The sequence below is a fragment of the Trachypithecus francoisi genome, unplaced genomic scaffold (assembly GCF_009764315.1).
Source record: "Trachypithecus francoisi isolate TF-2019V2 unplaced genomic scaffold, Tfra_2.0 Lachesis_group3, whole genome shotgun sequence".
In the NCBI taxonomy this organism is placed as follows: Eukaryota; Metazoa; Chordata; class Mammalia; order Primates; family Cercopithecidae; genus Trachypithecus; species Trachypithecus francoisi.
Genome location: NW_022681468.1, coordinates 35,666,198 through 35,680,188, shown reverse-complemented (window position 1 = coordinate 35,680,188; position 13,991 = coordinate 35,666,198). Strand labels below are relative to the sequence as shown.

Below are 13,991 nucleotides of genomic sequence, written 5' to 3'. Positions count from 1 at the left end.
TCCTGCTGTTGTTTCATTTTTGAGATGGAGTCTCACTCTGTTACCCAAGCTGGAGTACAGTGGTACGATCTTGGCTCACTGCAACCTCTGCCTCCTGGATTAAAGCAATTCTCCTGCCTCAGAGATTACAGACGTGCACCACCACGCCCGGCTAATTTTTTTTGTATTTTTAGTAGAGATGGGGTTTCACCACGTTGGTCAGGCTGGTCTCAAACTCCTGACCTCAAATGATCCGCCCACCTCAGCTTCCAGGTGTGAGCCACTGCACCCGGTCAAGAGTCCTGATTTTTTTGACCTTTTACTATATGTTGGGCATTTCAGAAAAAGGGATTTTTTTTTTATGAATACAAATGCATAATTTTAAAAAAAACATAGTGTTATAAGTGTGTAGGAGTTATAACTTATTTTCAGAAGCAGTAAATAGTTCCCTGTATTACCTTTCCCCATTCCTAATCCTTCTTCCTTCTTCTCCTCAGAGGCAGCCACTTTCATTTCTTTCTGGTAATTATCATTATACTTCTAAATTACATGCATGCGTTATTCTTCCTTATCTATATATATTATCTTTTGACTTCATACTATGGAAGATATGGTTTAGTACTCTTGCAGCTCCCCTGCCCCTAGACAAATACTTCTCTTCCCCATCCTTCCAATTTAGGCAAATCATCATTTTTATCAGGTTAATATCCAGTATTTATATTATTTATAGCTGAGTCACATAGTAAACTGCAGTTACTTTTATTTCCAGGATTAATAATTAGTATTTTGTTTGCATAGTGTCCATGTACCTATTGTTTCCACCCCAGACTCCTTACCAGAACTATGGATCTCCTCTGGGCTGGTTCAGACACCCATCAGGTCACTTGTTTCATTTTCCCTTGGAGCCTTCTTTCCTAGAGCCCTCTCTCATCTGGCTCCTCCCAGGACGGACTGCACTCTAGGCCTGCTGCCCAACTCTCCTCCTGGAATTTGCATTTACCATCAGCCTGGAATTCCCTTCACCTCTCTCTTTCATAGTAGATCCTCTGTTTTTTAAATTCCACGTCTTTTTCCTTTCTTGCTTTGGCGGAGTACGTTCATAACAGCTTCTTGAGAAAGGGAGCATGAGAAGTAAAAAAAAAAAATGTCAGTAACCGTGTCTTTTCTCTCAGGTGACTTAGTTTCTCCAGAGATGAATCTTCTAGTATTCTATTCAAGAAGCGTAAGCCCCACTACCTATATTCCAGTCACTGAATGGGGGAAAGGCGCCAGTGGTCTTAACATTCAGTGTGTAATCTCTCCCTTAATCCCCCTTTCTTCAGGTGACATTTCGTCCCTCCCTTCAGTTGTGAGTGGTATTACCAGGTCCAGATCCTCTGTGGTTTAACCATTATATGATTTAAACTTTTACTGTCTTTTGGGCTAGGGGAGGGATAGTTGTCTGGCCCTGTGCTGTAAAGGAGGAGAGCAGAGTGTAAGTGTTCTCTATGGAGATTTCACCTTATCCTTCTGTTTTCACCCTTGCCTTCACAGATACCTGGTGTCTCCAGTCCTCATGCTTTCCTGGTTCTGTGGCTTAAACCCATTAGAACTTAGGCTTTTTGCCATACCACTTGCATAGGCCTAGTTTCAACCTTGTTTGCTGAGTCAGTTACCACTTGTTCATCCTTGAGAAATGTTAACTGGTTTCCAAAGTAGCTACACCATTTTGTATTCCCACCAGCAGTGTATGAGGGTGCCGGTGTTCTACATCCTTCCTGACATTTGTTATTGTCAGTCTTTTCCATTAGAGCCATCCTAGTAGGTATGAAGTGGTATTTCATTGTGGTTTTGATTTACATTTCCCTCATGAGTAATGATGCTGGACGTCTGTTCATGTGCGTATTGGCCATTTGTGTATCTTCCGTGGAGAAATGTGTATTCATACATATCCTTTGCCCATGTTTTAATCGGGTCGTTTGTTATTTTATTTTTGAGTTTTAGGAATTCTTTGTATATTCTAGATCCTTTTCCAATAGATGATCTATAAAGTATTTTCTCCCATTATTTGTTTGAAGCACAATAGTTTTTAATTTTGATGAGCTCCAGTTATCAGTTTCTTTTTAAAAATCTCTTCTTTTAATTGCTTATGCTTTTGGTGTCACAGTCAATAAATCATTGCCTCACCCAAGGTCATGACGATTGGCTCCTATGTTTTCTTCTAAAAGTCATATAGTTTTAGCTCTTGCATTTAAATTTGTGATCCATTTTGAGTTAATTTTTGTGTGTCTTGTGAGGTAGGGGTCCACATTCACTCTTTTTCATGTGGACCTCCAGTCATCCTAGTACCATTTGTTTCTTTATCATTAGAAAATAATGTGTTAAAGAGAACTCTGAAGTCTTTGCATTCAAGCACACATTCTTCTGCGGGAAATAGTCTGCTAATAGATATGTAGATTGTTGGATCTAGGTGGAAAATTTTATCCAAACTTGTTTTACTCTAAAAGTATAAATGATCCTTACTAATAGAATTATTCACTGGCTTGGTTATTAAAGGTGAAGTAATAGAATTTTAAAGTCCTTATACTTTTTGTTGGGAAAACCTGTTAATTTTAGTTTTTAAAAATTTTATTTATTTTATTTTTTTTGAGATGGAGTCTCACTCTGTCGCTCAGGCTGGAGTGCAGTGGTGCAATCTCAGCTCACTGCAACCTCTGCCTCCTGGGTTCAAGCCCCAGGTTCAAGCGATTCTCCTACCTCGGCCTTCCGAGTAGATGGGATGACAGGTGCCACTGTGCCCAGCTAATTTTTTGTATTTTTAGTAGAGACAAGGTTTCCCTGTGTTGGCTATGCTGGTCTCGAATTCCTGACCTCAGGTGATCCGCCTGCCTCAGCTTCCCAAAGTGTTGGGATTACAGGCATGAGCCACCGTGCCCAGTGGAATTTTAGTTTTGACCACAGTACTTTTCCTTTTTTTTTTTTTTTTTTTTTGAGATGGAGTCTTGCTCTGTCTCCCAGGCTGGAGTGCAGTGGCGCGGTCTCAGCTCACTGCAACCTTCGCCTCCTTGGTTCAAGCGATTCTCCTGCCTTAGCCTCCCGAGTAGCTGGGTTTACAGGTGTCCGCCACCACACCCAGCTAATTTTTTGTATTTTTAGTAGAGACAGGGTTTCACCATGTTGGCCAGGCTGGTTTCGAACTCCTGACCTCAGGTGATCCACTCGCTTTGGCCTCCCAAAGTGCTGGGATTAAAGGTGTGAGCCACTGTGCCTGGCCCATAGTACTTTTCTTTATGACTAGCTTGCGTATCACTAGTTGCTTAGGAGAAAGACTTACTACTATTAAATAAATAAATTCCAGGAATGGGCCCTGTGACTTTGATTTGAGGCCCATGTTTGAAACCTATTTGTTTTCTTTGTTTTCAATATCTTATTAATGGATATGGCAGGTCATTTCTGATTGACAGTCACACAGACCTCTTAATGAATCATGATTTCAGCTATTCCAGAGGATGACTGCCTCCAAAGTGAATTTCATGTACTAGTTATCAGGCCTTTGTTAACTACCCTTCCCCCAAAGTTGAGAGAAATCTGTCCAGCAATTTGGTAGCAGATAGAAACTTCACTGATTTATATAGGTGAGGATTTTCCAGCATTTAGAGTATTCTCTTAGCTATTTTAGTTAAAAACATAGCGAACATGAAGTTAATCATGCTATTCAATTTACTTTTGTATAGTTTGAAAATTTTTATAATAAAAAGTTTTAAGGAAGTATATGGTGCCCAGGTTGTCGTACATTTTGAATTAGGATCCTAAGAGCTATCTATTTCTTTGTGATTGACTTTGAAGTTGCTCTCTCTGGTTTGCCTTCCAGATTCCACTGATCTCTGACTTTTCTCTTCAGGTAATTTATGCTGCCAGGGATGCCCAGATTTCAGTGGCTCTCTTTCTTCATCTTCTTGGATACCCTTTCTCTAGGAATTCACCTGGAGAAAACAACGATGACCACAGTAGCTGGAGAAAAGTCTTGGAAAAATGCCAGGGTGTGGTCGACATCCCATTTCGAAGCAAAGGAATGAGCAGATTGGGAGAAGAGGTTAATGGGGAAGCAACAGAATCTCAGCAGAAGCCAAAACATAAGAAGTCTAAGATGGATGGGATGGTGCCAGGCAACCACCAAGGGAGAGACCCCAGAAAACATAAAAGAAAGCCCCTAGGGGTGGGCTATTCTGCCAGGTAACTGAGTCACTCCCTGTCTAGTAAAGAGTCAGTCCCAGCCTTAGCGAAGAGTGTGGTGCTTCCCTTGGGTCTAGGGAGAAGGCTTGTAGTAGGGGAGCAGCAGCTCTCCAGGGGTTAATCTTGCTTTTTCTTTCCATCAGAGACGTTTGGACTCTCCTTTGCTTTATTTATGTATTTTTCTCCTTTTCCCCTCTTTTACTTTTTTATTTTTTGGCAGTTGGAGTGGAAATGAGGAAAGCTTAGCTTAGTTCTGTCATTGACCCTGATGTGACCTTAGGCCTTAACTTCTCCAACTGTAAATGGGGGTATAATTATCATTCCTTCCTTGTTTCAGGCTAGCTGCAAAAATAAATAACACGTAGTGCCTCATACTTTTCAGGAGAAATGCATCATCTGATTTCTTGTTCATATGTTAATTGATTATTTAGAATGACATCGAGCTCCAAGAAAATGTTACTCTCTAGCCAATGAAAAATTTCCTGTATAACTTACTCCTCTGTTGTAGGAAGATGACTAATAAGTACTTTGGAGCATAAATTTGGTCCCTGTAGCAAAATGCCTTTAGGAATTAATTGGATGATTAAATTGAAGGAAGTGTTATTGCGTGTGAGTTAGAAGTAAATCCACATGGCCCTCATTACTTTGGCTTCAACTTTAAAATTTTTAATTTACTTTGTTTCACCCAGTGATTTGGCAATTTTCTTGTTGCTTGGTTCTTTTTTGCATTCACAGAAGAGCTGTGTGTAAACCACCCGACACACTCCCTAATGTCCTAATCCATAAGTTTAAAAACTAAAGGCATAAACTAATTCATTTTTAGGTCTGTTTCCTAGCCCAATGCAGGTGAGGATTAAACATGGTTTCTCACTCTGTTTGTTTTTTCCATAGTGGTGTGTTTGACCTTAGTGCTTAGTGTTGAGAATAGTTTGAGTCACTCAGAAGAGAGCATGGGAAAGCAACAGACATTTTGACCCACAGTTAGCTTTCGGTTTGAGATTTCTCTTTCCTTTCCCCACAGAAAATCACCTCTTTATGATAACTGCTTTCTCCATGCTCCTGATGGACAGCCCCTCTGCACTTGTGATAGAAGAAAAGCTCAGTGGTACCTGGACAAAGGCATTGGTGGTATGAGATTCAGCTGTCCTTGTTTATCTCTAATTAGGTGCTTTGGATGCTGGCAGGAGTGGGGAGTGAGATAAGGAAGAGGGAGGGATGGAGGAAGGCAGAGAGACCTTGAGATGCATGGGACTGGGTAGGCACAACCCAGAAATCTTGTTCTCTGCCAGGCCATAGCAGAGAACAGTGAAGGTAGTGCTGCTTCTTGGGCATGGTGGTGGGGGCAGGGGAACAGTCAAACACTGATGTCTCTTCTCTTAAGAGCTGGTGAGTGAAGAGCCCTTTGTGGTGAAGCTACGGTTTGAACCTGCAGGAAGGCCCGAATCTCCTGGAGACTATTACTTGATGGTTAAAGAGAACCTGTGTGTAGTGTGTGGCAAGAGAGACTCCTACATTCGGTGAGTGTGGCATTGGGCCACCCTGGTTGTCTGTGGCAGATGGAAATTGCTTTTGTAGCCATATGCGGAGCCTTTGGGGGCTGTGGCTGAGTCTGTCCACTTTGGCTGAGAGGCTTATCCCTGGCATGCAGCTTCCCCAAGAGCTCTGGTATTCTGCTGCCCTTGCTATAGTGGCCCTTATGCCTCCTGAGCCATTTCTCAGCTTCTGGAGTGCAACACTATGCTCAGTAATGGTCTGTCATGTGGAAAGCGGTTCCCTTTTGCTCATGAAAGACTGAAAACCAGTTCCTTCAGAAGCTGTGTTGTTCTCATCCTCTCTTGACTGGCTCACCAGCTTTTTGAGCCCTGGTTTTGTTCGTGGAGTATCCAGATGTCCTGAAGCCTGCCCTGTGCTGTAATACTGTTTCACATCAGGGTCCCTGCACCATGAGAGTGAGGCTGCCAACTACACCTGAGTGCCCAGACACTTGGGCTTTCTCCCTGGCTTCTGTGGAGTCACTCACTTTCCTCCTTTCTCCCCTGCAAAGTGAGACAAAGTCATTGCTGCCAAGAGTTTTTCCTGAGAGCTTAGTTCTCCTTAGAAAATAGTGATGGACCCTGGTGAAGCGAGGAAATGGAGTAAGGTATTTGCTTCTCAGATGGAGGAAACTGGCTTTTTCAGGTTCCTAGGCCTTCTTGAGAGAGTTGTTGTCCAGGTGTCAAAAGGCCATTAGAGAATCTTTTCAGTTCTCTGAGACTTTCCCTTCTGGGAGCGCAGCCCTCTCAGAGGTTGTTATTAACCTCTTGCTACACTGGCCCTCCATTGAAGCCCACAGCAGGTGATCTGTACTTACTTGCAGGAGAGAGGAAGCTAAGACATAGATGGGCTGAGAGTGGAATAGGTGATACTGCTTTTTTGTGATCTGTGTTGGGCGGTGGTGCCCAAGGCTTCCCAGTCATGGTTAGGCCCCAATTAGAACCCCAGTAGCCTGTCTGCTGTCTTCCCATGTGCTCTGTCATACACTCATGAGCGCTGCTTTCTGGCTGGGCTTGTTCCAGGAAGAACGTGATTCCACATGAGTACCGGAAGCACTTCCCCATCGAGATGAAGGACCACAACTCCCACGATGTGCTGCTGCTCTGCACTTCCTGCCATGCCATTTCCAACTACTATGACAACCATCTGAAGCAACAGCTGGCCAAGGAATTCCAGGCCCCCATTGGCTCTGAGGAGGGCTTGCGCCTGCTGGAAGATCCTGAGCGTCGGCAGGTGCGTTCTGGGGCCAGGGCCCTACTCAACGCAGAGAGCCTGCCTGCTCATCGAAAGGAGGAGCTGCTGCAAGCACTCAGAGAGTTTTATAACACAGACACGGTCACAGAGGAGATGCTTCAAGAGGCTGCCAGCCTGGAGACCAGGTACAAAGCACAGTTCTGGTCAGAGAAGGGAGTGCGGGATGTACCAGGGACATTAATCCTCATTACTTAGTGAGAATGCTTGCCGGGGAGGGGGCATTGGCTGCTTAGGCACAGTGCCTAGCCTCATGCTTCACCTAGTAGGTGGCTAGTAGTTTAAGATACCTTAGAAATGGAATAGAACAATCTACTTGAGGATTTCCTTTCCATAGGAAACTTGCTTTTTGTGAGGTCCCTATCTTTGACCTTTTTTAAGATCATACACTTAAGTTCAGTCATTTCTGTGATTAGCATGAAAGTGCAGTTGTGGTGGAGCTGCATCTTACACTTTCTATGCAGACGTAAATCCTCATGCCAGCTCATGAGATGAAGTAATAGTCCAATAATACCCTCAAAGTTCTGAAGTTCCCCATGAGATACAGTACATTCACCCCTCAGTAACCATCGAGGATTGGTTCCAGGACCTCCCTTGAATACCAAAATCCACCAATGCTTAAGTGCCTGATATACAATGGCATAGCATTTGCATATATCCTACACACATTCTCCTGTATACTTTCAATCACCTGTAAATTACTTATAATACCGAATACAATGCAAATGCTATGTAAATAGTTTTTATATTTTATTGTTTATGAAGTAATGAGAAAAAAGTCTGTATATGTTCAGTACAGATAGTACAGATAGTTTTTTTTTTTCCAAATAGTTTTGTGTGTGTGTGTGTGTTTTTTTGTTTTTTTTTGAGATAGCTCTGTCACCCAGGCTGGAGTGCAGTAGCACTCTCTTGGCTCACTGTAACTTCCACCTCCCAGGCTCAAGTGATCCTCTCACCTCAGCCTCCCAAGTAGCTGGGACTACAAGCATGCACCACCATACCCAGCTAATCTTTGTATTTTTTGTAGAGATGGGGTTTCACCAGGCTGCCCAGGCTGGTCTCAGATTCCTGACCTCAAGCAATCCACCTGCCTTGGCCTCCCAAAGAACTGGGATTACAGGCATGAGCCACTGTGCCTAGCCCTAAGTCGTTTTGATCTGAGGTTTGAATCCACAGATGCAGAACCCACAAAGATGGAGGGCCAATTCTATGTGTGGTTTTGTGTCTTTGACTTTATACAGGTCTGTGAGAACTGTGACTAATGAATTCATAGTTCCTATCTCACCTGCACTCCAGGGTATCGGCCCACTGAATGGAATGTTGAGCAGAATTGCTGTTACTATGTAAATTACTTTTCTCTTTTTTCCTTCCTTGCTTTCTCCCTCCTTCTCCATGAGTACATAGTTGAATTCATGTGACACAATGTAGTGTTCTGAAATGAGAAATGAATGGGCACATGGCTCAGATGGTAAGAACTCTGGGCTATCATGTGCAGTTCTGCCTCCCAACTGTCACTTTTTCCAACAGGACTAGGAGTTGAAATAAGGGAACTGATAAGTTCACAAAACCTTGAGAGTGATGCTGGTTGCCTATAGGGTTTTTGTTAACTGAAAACTTAAAAAGTAACTCTAATTATAAGCAAATATTTAATTTTTTTAGAAAACAAAATTTTTTTTTACTCATGCTACTGATCTATTACAGATACTGCAAATATTTATTGAACAGATATTTATAGATATACTATATCTTGCAGCAAACCAGCTAATAAACTTCACATAAATTTCCTTAATTGTTTCTCATGACAACCCGACAAAGTAGGATTTAGATTTCTTACTGGTTAACTGCTATTATATTTTAAATTTTAAAAATCTTTCCAAGTTTTAAAAGAATTATAGAGTTTTATCCCCATAGCTATTTTGTGAGGTTGTAGAATAGATGTTGTTTTGTAAGTTTTTTGTTGGATACCCTGAGATTACAGTTAAGTAACTTGCCAAGGTCATATATATTACAAATTAGAGAGACTGGCTACTTTGACCCATTTCCAAATATGTTTTCTTTTCTTTTCTTTTTGTTTTTTCTTGAGATAGTCTCACTCTGTTGCTGCCCAGGCTGGAGTGCAGTAGCACAATCTCGGCTCACTGCAACCTCCACTTCCTGGGTTCCAGCGATTCTCCTGCCTCAGCCTCCCAAGTAGCTGGAATTACAGGTGTGTGCCACCACACCCGGCTAATTTTTGTATTTTTAGTAGAGGCAGGGTTTCACCTCGTTGGTCCGGCTGGTCTCAAACTCCTGGCCTCAAGTGATCCTCCCGCCTTGGCCTCCCAAAGTGCTGGGATTACAGGCATGAGCCACCACGCCCAGCTGCCAATATGTTTTCTAAAGCAGCTAAACCTCCCCTTTCAGCCACAGACTTTTCTAACAAATTCATCTTGCTGAATTGGATAGATGAATGCTGGACTTGTGACTGAGAAGAACAGTTGTTTGGAGACAGACAAGTTAGTGGGAAGTGCATGAGCTAAATATTAATAATAAAGTGTCTGCAGATACCCAGAGACACCAACACTGCTGGGATGGTGGGTGTCTTGGGAGGGAGGATTGAAAGTGGGGTATGAATGTAGGGAGAGGAGAGTGTGTGTGGGCAGGGTACTTCCTTGAGGAAGGCCATCTTTATTCACAGGAGGTGAAAGCACCATTCACATGGCATTGGAGCAGTTTTGAAGGACTCTGCTTAGGAAGGAGGGAGGGATTCATCTCATTTAATGGCACCATTTGCACAACTGAGCAACCATGGTAGCATTTCACTGTGATTAAAACACTTGTCACCACTGTGGCTTGGCATCTTTTTGTGAGAAAGAAGGCTCTAAAGAAATATGCTACCTTGCATTTTACATTCAGTTATTAAATTGTGTTGTGAAAAAGTGTAACATGTGGGCTGATTTAACAGCCTCATATAAATACTGTGTCCCAGAATGAACAACTTAAAAGAGGGGTGAACTGGTCACTGGGTAATCCTGGAAGAAATGGAAGACCAGCATTCTTCAGCCATTATCAGCTGGATGGTAGGGCCCCTCTCGTGGGAGCTGAACATTATGCAGTGGCCTTCCTGTCAGTAGGGCTCAGAACCCTGGAATACCTTCTGTTGGAATTGTGAGTTGTATGTTCAATCTATAAAAAAGGGTAGAGATAAGAAAGAGGATGTTTGGAAAACACCAAAGTAACCCGTTAGGAGTCCTTCAACCTCCCCATTTACCCTTGCCCTGCAGCATTTGAAGCTGTGAGGCCATCCTGTGCTTGTTTCCCTCAGAACCTTTGTTTTTCGTGTCTTGGCAGAATCTCCAATGAAAACTATGTTCCTCATGGGCTGAAGGTGGTGCAGTGTCACAGCCAGGGTGGGCTGCGCTCCCTCATGCAGCTGGAGAGCCGCTGGCGTCAGCACTTCCTGGACTCCATGCAGCCCAAGCACCTGCCCCAGCAGTGGTCAGTGGACCACAACCATCAGAAGCTGCTCCGGAAATTCGGGGAAGATCTTCCCATCCAGCTGTCGTGATAGCTGCTTTCCTCCCGGTTAGGACAGGTGGAAAGCTGGAGCCAAGGTTGAAGAGTCACCTCTTCCCATTTTAATACATCATTAATTGTCAAAACTTGGGTGACACGAATCAGAATACTAACCTAGACTAATCCTAGGATGCTTCTGCTGGAGCAAAGATACTGTTTGAAGGAGAGTTTATGGTTTTGGATTTTAAGCAGGCAGGGTCTTTTATCCTCTCTTATTTTTGTGGACAAGAGAGGCCTTGGCCTTTATTTTTACTCTCCCTCTTCTGCTATCCCTGTGCAGAGGAAAAATGAAGAATTCTCCCAGAAGTGACTTGTCAAGACTTTCAAAAAATGTTTTTAATGCATTTCTTCCTTGTCTGGTGCCTCAGTTTATCTCTAACAGGGGCTGTCCAGTATATCAGTCCCGTTAAGAGGGAAGAAAAAGTTCTTCCAAAGGCTGGAGAAGTGAGCAAGGAGTCAAATTTATTTTCCCAGTTCAACATCATCATTATCATTTATTTGGCTTCATGCTCTCCCATAACTCATGTAATTGAGATCCATCCCATCTGGGTCACTTCAGTCTACTTCACATACTTGAAAAGGCTTTCCTTTACACATTCAGGACCAAACAGCAAATTCCTGCCACATGCTTCCACCCTATCACTGGAAGAAATCCTTTTCTGGAAATGAGCCTTTGACCAGGGTGGGGCAGAAAGAACCACAAACTCCATCTCCTAATAGAACTTTGAAATTCACTCAGCTTTTCCTTTCATGCTGTTTGTTGCCTGCTTGTTGCACTTCTCCTGCCCCAGAACTGCAAGATTTTTAGCTTCACCACTTTCTGAGGGGAATGTTATCTTTTATCCGAATCAGTATCAGTTTCCCTATAGTCTGTGCTTCATCGAATTTGCAAGACTGACCTCTTTTAAGCATTTAATTCACTCCCAGAGTCATCTGGTCAGGTTGCAATATGAGGACTTCTCTGTCTCCTCTGAAGCCTAGGACACGAGGTTACTTAATACATTAGATGTTCAAAAGAGGAGTGTTGTTTCATCTTTCAAAATGTTAGGCCGTCACTTTGAGTATAAAATTAACTTATTAATGATTAGTATTTTTTCTAAAGTATTAGGAAAACTTTCTTATTTTATAAGATCTTAACAAGCTTAAAAAAGAATTTTATGACCAGAATCCAACAAGAGCTCTATTTTGGAATTGTGCCCAAGTTGGTGATGTTTGCTCTAAAATTGATAAATAAAACTTCTTGTAAGCACAAGGCTCACTGGATGTGAATGTAAAACTTCACGACTTTATAAAACTGGTAAGTGTTCCTAGGGAAGGGGCTATTTATCCTACAGGTCCCTGCCTCCTGGCAGTGCCATGGTATGTGTGCATGGATATACCATACACAGTCACCATCGGCCATCAATAGCAGCCCACGAACCTACGTGCACATCCTGCATCTTGCTCCTCTGACCCTTCATTCCCATTTGTCTTCAGGCATTTCTGGGATCTAAACTAGAAATCCTTGAAAACAAATAGTACCAGCCACTTTGAGGAATGTGCGTTCACTATAGTGGGTTATTATGGGGTCTCTGCCTCGTGGCTGTGTTATGCGGAGCCCAGGAGTGGAGCTGTGGAAATAGATGGGGAGAGGCTGGTACTTGGGTTGTGGTAATAGTCAGGCTTGCCACAAGAGGGCACTCAGAGATTTGTTTTATATTCATTCTTGCGGAAAAAAGTGACTGGTTACTGAACGTGACTCATGACTTATGTTTCAAATTTTGCATACCTGATTTTAAGTCATTTTGATAGCTTTGCAAGAAAAGTTTTTCCTTTGAAACCAGGGAGTAGGGCGATTTCATTTTCTTTCCTTCTAATCCTCGTGCTAAGAGGTGAGAAACACTTAAGGACATTTAAGGTGCTAAGGAATGGGTTTTCCCATGGAGCTTTCTGTAAGGCACAGTAAAATAGAGCCAGCAGCAAAGTAGAGGAAAAAGCCAGACTGCGTCACACAAGATTTCTCATCCTTTTCAGGAGCGAGTTACTGTGTAGATTTGAATCTTTTTTCTTTGAGTCTGCTTTGAACTTTAGCAGGCTTTTCCTAAGACTGACAATTGTCATCGTAAATGAGGGATTTGAGGGTAGACTTATTTTATGGTAAATGTCTATTTTTCTGATATAAAAGTAACAATGCTCATTACAGAAGAGTCTAAACAAAGAATAAAAATTAGCTATCTTCTCTCCATCTAGAGCAGAGCTAAACTTTGCTGATATGTTTATGAATTTCCTTTCAGTATTAAAAAGTGCATATAAGGTGTATAATATTTAAACAAAATTGAAGGTCATACATATATACAGGTTGGTATCCTAACTTTAACCTCTCACTGATTAACATGGTATCACAAGTAACTTCCTATGTTTTTAAATCTTTGAAAATAGATTTCTAGTGGTTCTACCTTATCCATCCCCACACTGTTGAAAATTTTGGTTGTTTCAGATACTTTTATTATCAGTGATGATGTGATAAAGTTTCTTGTGTATATCTCTTTGGCTCTATCTTTGGTAATTTCTTAAAACTAGAATCTTAGAATTGGATTGTGAAGAGGGGAACTTACATTGCCAGGGTTGAGTACAAATTGACATCACCTTTTAGGAATGAAAAGCTTCTCTTTGACCCTTTAGCTCCAGTGTCCCAGCGTAGTCACTGAGCTTCATATGAGTAGCAGTGAGAGGATGGTGTCACAGCAAGGGCCTCTCTGCATGCTCCCTGATCTTGTGTTTGCTGGTTCAGCATCTCTTCCTGAGTCCTTCCCGTCTTCCAACCTTATTGCCTCATTTCCCCCTTGTAGTCAATGTTTTTTGGAAACACTGTTTATATTTATTTTAAAATAAAAATGTAAAAAAGTAAAAAAATAAAATATTAAATTTTAAAATAAAGGCTATAGGCAGATGTTTTTTTCCTGCTACGTAAACAATTAGTTTTTTTTTTTGTTACCACTTAAGAGCACAGCCATAAGTTACTTATTCTTATCCATGTCACGGATAGAGATCAGATGACAAAATGTGTTCTGTTGAAATAAAGCCACTTTAATCCTGGATTTTAGACTCTCAAGAATCCAGCAGGCAGAAAGAGGTTTTGTTCACCTTCCTATTCTGCCTGTTAGTTGGGGCCCTAACATTTGACTGTGAGTTAAGTTCTTAGGCCGGGCGCGGTGGCTCAAGCCTGTAATCCCAGCACTGTGGGAGGCCGAGACGGGCGGATCACGAGGTCAGGAGATCGAGACCATCCTGGCTAACACGGTGAAACCCCGTCTCTACTAAAAATACAAAAACTAGCCGGGCGAGGTGGCGGGCGCCTGTAGTCCCAGCTACTCGGGAGGCTGAGGCAGGAGAATGGCGGAGAAGCTCGGGAGGCGGAGCTTGCAGTGAGCTGAGATCCGGCCAATTTTTCATTCATTCATTTATCCTTTCTTCCTTTTTTC

The 13,991-nt window shown here is 42.4% G+C and overlaps 1 protein-coding gene across 4 annotated transcripts in view; it reads left to right on the top strand.

Moving 5' to 3' along the window:
* EXD2 (exonuclease 3'-5' domain containing 2) overlaps positions 1–11,784 on the top strand; it is a 49,937-nt gene extending 38,153 nt beyond the window's left edge. For all 4 annotated transcript variants that reach the window (XM_033187616.1, XM_033187619.1, XM_033187618.1 and 1 more), the window contains 5 exons: positions 3,860–4,191; positions 5,213–5,319; positions 5,573–5,708; positions 6,747–7,103; positions 10,306–11,784. In XM_033187616.1, coding sequence (XP_033043507.1) covers positions 3,860–4,191; positions 5,213–5,319; positions 5,573–5,708; positions 6,747–7,103; positions 10,306–10,522 — 1,149 coding nt within the window. In that variant the 3' untranslated portion in view covers positions 10,523–11,784. The remainder of the gene's footprint in view (positions 1–3,859; positions 4,192–5,212; positions 5,320–5,572; positions 5,709–6,746; positions 7,104–10,305) is intronic.
* The last annotated feature ends 2,207 nt before the right edge of the window (positions 11,785–13,991 follow it).